The sequence below is a fragment of the Hyalella azteca genome, unplaced genomic scaffold (assembly GCF_000764305.2).
Source record: "Hyalella azteca isolate HAZT.00-mixed unplaced genomic scaffold, Hazt_2.0.2 contig6214, whole genome shotgun sequence".
Classification (NCBI taxonomy): domain Eukaryota; kingdom Metazoa; phylum Arthropoda; class Malacostraca; order Amphipoda; family Hyalellidae; genus Hyalella; species Hyalella azteca.
The window spans coordinates 47,170-55,972 of NW_025936381.1; the positions used below are offsets into that span (position 1 = coordinate 47,170).

Here is an 8,803-nt window from a genome sequence, read left to right on the forward strand (position 1 = left end):
GGTTCTCGGAATCTTTCAACACTCGTAAAATTGAACGGGTCATAATTGCATGCTAGTCAAAGTATAAGTCTACGGCTAGTGCAAAACAATACATTCACTTTTTGACAGACATTTTCCTGAATTATCTCTATTTTTCCGAGACTCATTTGTGGGAGTAATTGCTGACTCACTCGACAGCGACTCACCAAAGTGAGGTATATTTACATCGCGCAGACCCACTAGAGGCAAGAAGCCAAAAAATTTTTCTCGTTATTTAACAATCCGTTGATCCACTTAAGTGAACCATCATGCCTAATTCATTCTAGAAAGTGGAAGATCTTTTTCCTGACCAAGGTTACAACTGCAAAAACAGTCAACGTTATCCCAGCAATAACGGCCATGACAATTCCTGCGATTACACCAGCAGATAACCGAGGGTCAGAAAAGTCTTGTTCATGAGTTGTGGTCAATGTATCCGTTGATAGATCGAGAGTAAAAGGTCTGGTGGTCACAGGCTCCATGGTTGTATACTTGGAAGTGGATGGAAGTTTGCTCGACGAAATTTTAGTAGACGAATAAACTGTCGAAACTTCAGGGACTGTTGTTAGACCTTGGCTTGTTCCAAAAATGTTGGTCGTTTGTTGACCTTGACCTGAAGTACTGGTTGCTTGACCAGTAGTTGTTTGTTGACCTTGTTCTGAAGTAATGGTTGCAAGACTAGCTGTTGTTTGTTGACCTTGATCTGGCGTACTGGTTGCTTGACCAGCAGTTGTTTGTTGACCTTGTTCTGGAGTGCTTGTAGCAAAAGCAGCAGTTGTTGGTTGACTTAGGACTGGAGTACTGGTTGCAATACCAGCAGTTGTTTGTTGACCTTGATCTGGCGTACTGGTTGCTTGACCAGCAGTTGTTTGTAGACCTTGGTCTGGAGTGCTTGTTGCAAAAGCAGCAGTTGTTGGTTGACCTTGGCCTGAAGTACTGGTTCTATAACTGGAGGTTGCTGCGGCTCCAATCTTTACCGTCACTGCCTGAAATTGACAATAGCGTTTTGAATTTATTCTACTTGAGCAAATTTTACACTTAATCGCCTTGTGTTTCCACCTGTACAATTTGTATTCGTGACTAATGAACCCTTTACATCATTTAAAATTGTCTGCGTGAGCTGTTCACAATTATTTCGATACTTCAATTTATGTTCGCAGTAGTATACTCGTAACGGAGTGGTGCTTCTAGTAATATAGGTGGACTCACCCGCACGCTTATGTCGTAGTCGGTGGCAGCAGTTAGGCCGTCAACGGTGCAGTTGAAGCGCGTTTGTTCAGGTGGAGCTGCAAGAGTTTGGTTGGTGACAACCTCGCCACCGTGACTGCTGCTGACGAGGTAGGAGACCACGACGCCGTTGAGCTCCGCAGGCGCGTCCCACTGCACGACGAGGGCGTCACTCCGGGCCTCCAATAACGCCAAGTTCTGAGGAGCGCTCGGAGCTGTTGGAGAGCAAGCTGATGACTAAAACTTGAAATTCATTCGAATGCTATAGGGCTTCTCTTTATCAACACCGGAAAGTTTTTTTTCTAAGCAACACCATGAGGTTTTTCGAAGCAACATCAAATGGTTTTTCGTACCTAACCCAATGCAGGTTTCGTTCTAACACTACGTCGTTTTCGTATCGACACCACAAAGTTCTTCGAATCAACACCATGGGCTTTTTCGTAAAAGCACCACTAGGTTTGTCTTAATACAGAGTTGCAGAAATTGTATAAAAATTTGTGGCCAGTTACTAGCCATTTCATCTTATTTTGTTCTTCGTTTACCCGGACAGAATTATATCAGAATCAATTTATGTTCTGAGATCGGATGTATCGCGGTCCGTTACATCAATACACTTAGCATTATCGCTGATGTCTTTGTTGTACGTGGCACAGCTCGTAGATCCAGTTATTAATTTAATACCAAATTCAAATCTTTATTAGAAAACAATGAATCCGTTCAAGGCGTAGCAATTTTGAAGTGTATCGCAATACTTACATCTTTGCAAGGTTTATGAAACACGTTGAAGTAGACAAATGGCTGTTTTCATATTACTGGCCTTAGTGAACATGTGAATTTATGAGCACTGTACCTAATGCGGAAGTATAGGGCTTTCATTTTCAATATTTGAACAATGATGGACGAAAAATTTTTACTTTATCCGCTTCATATGTGCTGGTTAAAAATTAAAGATTGGGCAAAGAAAAATTGTGTTTGTGTTATTTACAATTTCATAGGCATTTCCCGGCCACGGAGCGAGTTAAACTCACCGGTCTGTGCGGTCGTGACGCCACAGTTTACTGTCGGTCCCTTCACATCACCCGCTGCTACAGCACTGACGCCAAAAGTGTAATTGGAGTATGATACAGGATTCTCCACGACGTATTGAGTCGTCGATGCTTCCACGGATGAGTCGTTGTTGAATGTTTCTCCAGACCAGATCACGTCGATCGTGGTGGCAATATCGTATTTGACGACGGTGCAGCCGCTGTCGGGGTTGGGAGCATCCCACCTTACCTTCAGACTCAAGTCTTCAGCATTCTGGACGCACACCAAGTGGTCGGGAGCTGGCAGGTTTACAAACAAATTCATGAACGTGAACGCAGAAAAACAGTGGTGTGTAGACATATTGTTGCGTGTTCCTAGGCTTTTTTTATTTATTTTTCTCCAGTTGCGCGCTAATATAAATTCAATGCTGCGAATTATACAATATGGGTAGAGATAATACGTTTGATTATTTATGGTATGGCATGTTGCGGCACGAAATTTTTTGGAGAAATAAGTTACTAAATATATCATGTAAAATAATGGCTACTTTTCACCTATAGTGATAGTCGCCCCATGAGTTTGGGCCGGGGTCCCTTCCCCTGCGTTATTCCTGGCAGCCACGGTAACGTTGTACTCGGTGCAGGGCGTCAAGCTCCCGATGGTGTAAGAAGTTTGGTCAGTGGTAATAAAACCATTGGGCTCGTCGTTGGGATACCACCGAATGATGAAATCCTTGAATTCACCGCTCATTTCCAACGGGCAATCCCATGCGATGCTGAGGCTCTTCGCTGTATTTGCCGTCACTCTCAGCGACACCGGGGCGGACGGGGCTGAATATTGACCAAGATATTAAAGGGCTAAAATTCTTTATAGTGCCTTATCTCGTTCTATCGGAGTTTATTCCCATATCTTCTAGCAAAGCAATATTGCCAAACTGCAGGTATGGCTGCTTCATTGCATCTTTGTGCGAACGAGGAACAAGTAGATTCAGCTTCAACAAGTAGCTTTCCAACTGAGCATAATTCCAACTAGGCTTGAACAATTAACTAATATTTCTTTAACAACTAAGATTTCCAAGCTTGAAAAATTAACAGCAGCAAAAAATAACTTATTTTTTTGAATAATTTTTTTTTAAATTAACAAAAAATTAACAGCAGCAAAAAATAACTTATTAATAGTAAATCATTTTATTTTTGTTCCTACAAATTCAGCCACCAATTATTAAGAACCACTTCAGTATTAATGAGAAAATGTCCATTCATGGGTATGATATTCATGTTTATCGATTATACGTCATGGTAAATACTTTACAGATGTTTACCATCATTGACGGTTCTGCCTACAGTATCCGTACTCACGCTCTCCTTTTGTTTTCACTGGACACGAACGAGGTTCACCAGAACCACAGCCTTTCACAACGGCCCTCACTTCGAAGATGTAAAAAGTGTACGGGATTGGCCGCTGAATGACGTATTCCGACGTCGCCGCGTCGACGAGAGAGTAGTTCTTGTAGATTTCCTCGGACCAGATGACCGCGGCTGTATAGTTTACGCTATACTGCGAAATTTCACAAGTCGTTGATGGCGTAGTCCAGTGCACCTCTAGGCTCAAGTCCTCTTCTTGTGAACAGGATACGTCCTGAGGAGATTGGTGCTCGTACGGTAGGGGCTGGCATAACAGCCAGAAATCTATGGTGTTAGCCTGTTAGGGAACGTGGCGAAATATATTGTTTTGATCCAAATATAGTTTCTTACTGCTGTATTCATTATTACTTTTTTTCCATTCTGTCGTTAAATAATTAGTTAGTTTGCCACACGATCAAAGGTCTAACGACTTGGGTCGTTGAGTATTATTTTTAAATTCATTTACTGAAACGGTTCCGATTGTATTGGGAGTATTGGGAGAGGTACTAACTAAAATGCTACTACTGCCTCCCCATCCACCTGAGTTAGAATGAAAAACACCTCCAGCGAAGACCATGTCTAATATCCCAAAGTTGTCTAAAAGAGAGTTGGATTCTAAATCAAATTGTTTGGGACAATCTCAAAACCACTGTTCCTATAATGTCAATGCAGAACTCAATGAACTTTTCCAGAACCAAGTTTACACAAAGATTGTCGGTTGGGAAATGCATATAACTGGGAAAACAGAACTGTCATTATTAAGAAAATCAATTCTGATTGAGGCAAATGTTTTGCGGCGCTTAGAAAGATGTAAAAACTTCCACAATTGGTCATTCCATGATCAGAAATGTTTGATTCTCATCAAAAAAATCCATACTGAACTTCGGTCTCGAATGAGTGTACGTGTAGACAGACTAAAGAAGCATTTAATAAAGACTTCTTTCTTACGTAGTCTGGAAGTTGTTGAGTAGAGGACATGCTGAACATCAATAACTGTAAACAATTCTGATTGTCAAGTGATACAATATATACAATAGGGCGGTTGTTTCTACAGAAGCTAAGCCTAATTCAAACTAATATAATTTATTCAATTTGTTTTCACTAATTACCAGCCTGGCGTGTTCATTTTTCATCCGAAATATTTCTTGAGGCATGCTTCTGAACTAGCGGCTTCAACTTTTTAATGTGAAAATTTTTTGCTGTTCTCATGAAAATGTCGAGGTCCATCAACCCTGTGGAGGACACACGAATATGACGGATTCCATCGATCTTGTGTTGTTCACATGAACATGTCAAAGTTCACCGACCCTTTGGACTTTGGAGAAGTTTTCAAGCGAGAAGCTTTGTGAAGGGAGACAAGGATCGGACAAGCATTGATCAACCTTATTTGTCATATCTATTAGTTTATCTAAATTAAAAGTTTGAAAAATCTTTTGAATTGAATTAAAAGTTTGAAAAAAATCTCTAAAATCTGTACTCCCAATACCGTAAATAAAATTGTTTCATTTCAAAATTCACTTTGCTGGCAATATGATAACCCTATTAGAAAACTATTATTTAGGGATAAATCTTCATTTTATACTCGTGATAAAAACTTCATCACTATTTTAAATTTATGTGCATTAAAATATCCAAATAAACTAATGACTGATGGAAGAACACTCACCCTGATTTTTGGCGACCACGATCTGTAATCAACAGAAAAATAATTATAGAGCACAACCAAGTTCTAAAATTTTTTGTAAGTCATAAACTCCGAAAAAACAGTGAATATACAGTAACTTCGATTAGGGAAATTTTGTGTTTTGCACGCATCACGTTCTTACTGTCACGTATAGTTAGAAAGATCGTATATACTGCTGTCTAAAAGTATAGTATAGGAATAATGTAACCACACTAGTCAGGTGTTGAATTATTGCAGCAAAAAGTATTTTTAGTTAGTTTTCAGAATTTTTCACTAGTTAAAGACTATCATTACCTCCTCAAAAGTTGCTTATGATATATGCAGAATATTTTATTTTCAATTTTCCATTGTCATTGATGAAAAAAGTTTGAATTGAGTAAATTTTTTTTTAAATTGAGTTTGAATTGTATTGAACAATTTTATTTATTTATAATGTAATCCAATTTACGGAAGAGTATTTATTACAGTAGATAATTTAGGAATGGTCTCAGTGTGAGTTATTTGAAGCCTAATTTTAGGACGCTTTAACAATATGTGTTGCGTGGTATCAGAGCTAATTTTGTTCAGCTAATTATCTGAAACGTATTGACATTATATGACTAAAGAACGCAGTCCTAAGACAAAAGCTGAATTCAATTGATTCTATGTTTTGTGCATAATTTTTTAATTAGGCGTTCAAATTGAAACTCTTCTAAAAAGTGTGCATGATGGATCTGTTGAAGAACGAACGATATCTTATCTACGAGAGGTTTTCTGGGTATCAGACTTATATCAGTAAAAAATTGCTTGTATGAACATCACGCAATTGATGATCATACAAGTTTGTTACAGTATAACAATTGATGATCGTAATTACTGTATAATTCTAATACTATGGTCTTTATATATGTTTTGAAGAAAATATGATTGATGTCGGTTCTCTTATCTCAAGAAAAACTACATTTCTGCATATTGTATATCTTTAGATAATCCTATAGTAATTTTTGCATAACCCTATGGGCTTACAATTGAAGACCTTTTAGGAATTACATTTTTATTATATCTCTTCCAATTTCAATTTTTAACAACTTTGTTTGTTCGCCGCTTTGTTTTGTTCGCCGCTTTCTAAGAATAGCTGAGCATATGAACTGAAGGCCAAATGCTTACATGTGTTTACCACTTTAAAATTAAACCATGATGTTTTTAATGTGTCCCAAGTAATAAGAATAGCATTATAAATCCAGTCTCCTCATTGCCCCATTTTACCTTCAAAATTCTATAAACAAAAATGACATGCATCAAAGCAAAAAATTTAGCAAAAGAAGCTTATGCTTGTTCATCAAAGCAGAAGCTTTGATCTATGCCATCGTGAAATGTAAATGACTTCAAACTGCATGTTTCAGGAGAAACAAGGAAGACTTGACACTTACTGGTGGCACTAATACCAGAGATAAGCCGAGGAGTGCTAAAGACAGTAGCCGATGACCCATCATAAAAAAAGGTTTGCTCATGCAGGACTCGCGTTTGAACTCAGTATCTGCCATAGGTAAAGGGATTGCCTGATTAAAACATTTTTTAACAGCTTAGAGTATCGGATCATTGAAATATTTACATTAGCTAAATATCCCTCACTCAAATGTTGTACATTGATTAGTCTAAAAAACGTATGAAATATGTGTACCCAGGCATGGGACTAAACATTTCATCAAATTCTGAAAGTTTAAGAATTTGCCATGAAGTAAGTCAAACAACTTTCAAAACTTAAATTTGTATTAATATCTTACATCACCACATTTTGAGGACACATTTTCAAGGGGAATTTTATTCAGAATCTGCAGTTATAATTTTCCAGAGTTGTAGCGTCATCACTTACTGCAACGTCACATTAACGTTCATTCTCTGCTTGAGTAAGAGCTAACCTGAGGTCACGATGCGATGTCTCTGAACAGACTGAATGCATGGGCTGATAAATCAATCCCCTTGTGATTAAGACGTTGACTGTTTTGCCTCGCGCAGAAAATGAGAAAATTATAAATATTACTTCATTTCAAACAGATTATCGTACTTGACAGCTTTGTTCTTCGTCATGGCGTGCTTCTTCATAAGATAGAGCTGAGATAATTTCTTATCATATCATTCAGATTTCGAACTAAAGCCATACTGTGAAGTAAGTAATTGTTAGGGTGGAAATACACTATTTTCTTCGCATAATAACATAGTGAAAAAGTGAAAGTTATAGTGAATGATGAGACAATGTGAAAATGTGGTGTTGAAAACAAGAGCACAATTACTGAGACTACCCTCTCAACAGAAAGTCGAATATATTGGTTCTGAAACGGTCTACCTGTGCTTAAAATTATATTGATGTTGACATTTGTGTCCGTTCCCTTAAAAATTTACTGATAAGATTTTCTGGCCTTTGAATGGAACAGTATCCAGTTTCATGCTTTGATTTCATAACCGCCTGGCACTCGGCATCTACTTTCATGCTTTGCCGAAATAGACGTACACGGTACCCAGTACCATGTTTTGATTTCGTACCCTACTGATATCCAGTAGTCGGTCCCGTGCTTTGATGGCGTTTTTTTATTTAAATCAACAGAGTATGGTATAATTCTTAACTAAAATGGATACCACTATAGAGCTATTTGATATTAATCACTCTCTAAATTCTCAATGCTCCTGTCAATTGAAGCTTGTTGCATCTTGTTGACCACTTGAAACAGAGAACGAGCCTCCAACAATTATTGAGATAACAGTCTTTTCTGCCTGAACCGAGTTTTAAAACTCTTAGAATTTCAAACAAAACATTGAAAGAGCCGGGAGGTCCTGCGCCATTTAAGAGTTGAATGTGAGGCATACTAATAGTAAATGCTGTTACCTTGACTGCGCTAAAAGCTGAATTTCATTAAAGACGTTGAGCTCACTTTAGTTAATTTTTCAGTCATCTCTCGAGAATTGTATTCAATTTTTGATGATACCTCCCAAAGTTTTTTCTATGAGGGTTCCATGCAACCTCATCATGGAGACATTTTATTTTCATCATTGGGACATTTCATCCTTTAACAATTTAACCTAACCTAACCTACATGTACTTATGTTTACAATGCGCACGTTATGCAATGAAGAAATTCTATGGTGAATTGCTATATTGGTGAAATGTCCCAATAATGAAATGCGATAAATATGAAATGTCTCGTATGATGAGGTATATTCCTGTCACCGCTGTTGGGACTGCAGCCGAGGAAGATTTTGGAAATTCTCCATCACAATTCAGGCTCATGTTGCTTTTCTGGGGGCAACAGCCCCATTACAAAATATGAGTGAATGAATCTTTCCTCAATGACGGATTTTGCTCGAAACTTCTCTGAACTCACCCGCTATCTCGTCCGCTGACTGAAACGCAAAACGTAAATTTGAGCTACTGAATCTATAATAATTCTTCAAATTATGAACGGATCTAATT

The 8,803-nt window shown here is 38.1% G+C and overlaps 1 protein-coding gene across 1 annotated transcript; it reads right to left on the reverse strand.

Annotated features, from left to right (window-relative positions):
- LOC108664547 (phosphatidylinositol phosphatase PTPRQ-like) lies at positions 1 to 4,652 on the reverse strand. The gene is made up of 6 exons (XM_047880779.1): positions 4,623 to 4,652; positions 3,630 to 3,972; positions 2,826 to 3,101; positions 2,274 to 2,570; positions 1,228 to 1,460; positions 1 to 1,004 (listed from the first exon to the last, which is right to left on the reverse strand). Exons 1-6 carry the CDS (start codon positions 4,650 to 4,652, stop codon positions 297 to 299), a joined length of 1,887 nt encoding a protein of 628 aa, XP_047736735.1. The 3' UTR covers positions 1 to 296.
- Positions 4,653 to 8,803: the final 4,151 nt, after the last annotated feature.

What these genes read in the sequence shown, in the direction of transcription:
- LOC108664547 (XM_047880779.1), bottom strand. Translation starts at nt 4,652, where the DNA reads ATGTCCTCTACTCAACAACTTCCAGACTAC. An exon ending in TGGGGCGACTATCACTATAG is followed by an intron (nt 2,571 to 2,825) that starts GTGAAAAGTAGC and finishes TAAACCTGCCAG; the next exon opens with CTCCCGACCACTTGGTGTGC. An exon ending in ACTACGACATAAGCGTGCGG is followed by an intron (nt 1,005 to 1,227) that starts GTGAGTCCACCT and finishes TGTCAATTTCAG; the next exon opens with GCAGTGACGGTAAAGATTGG.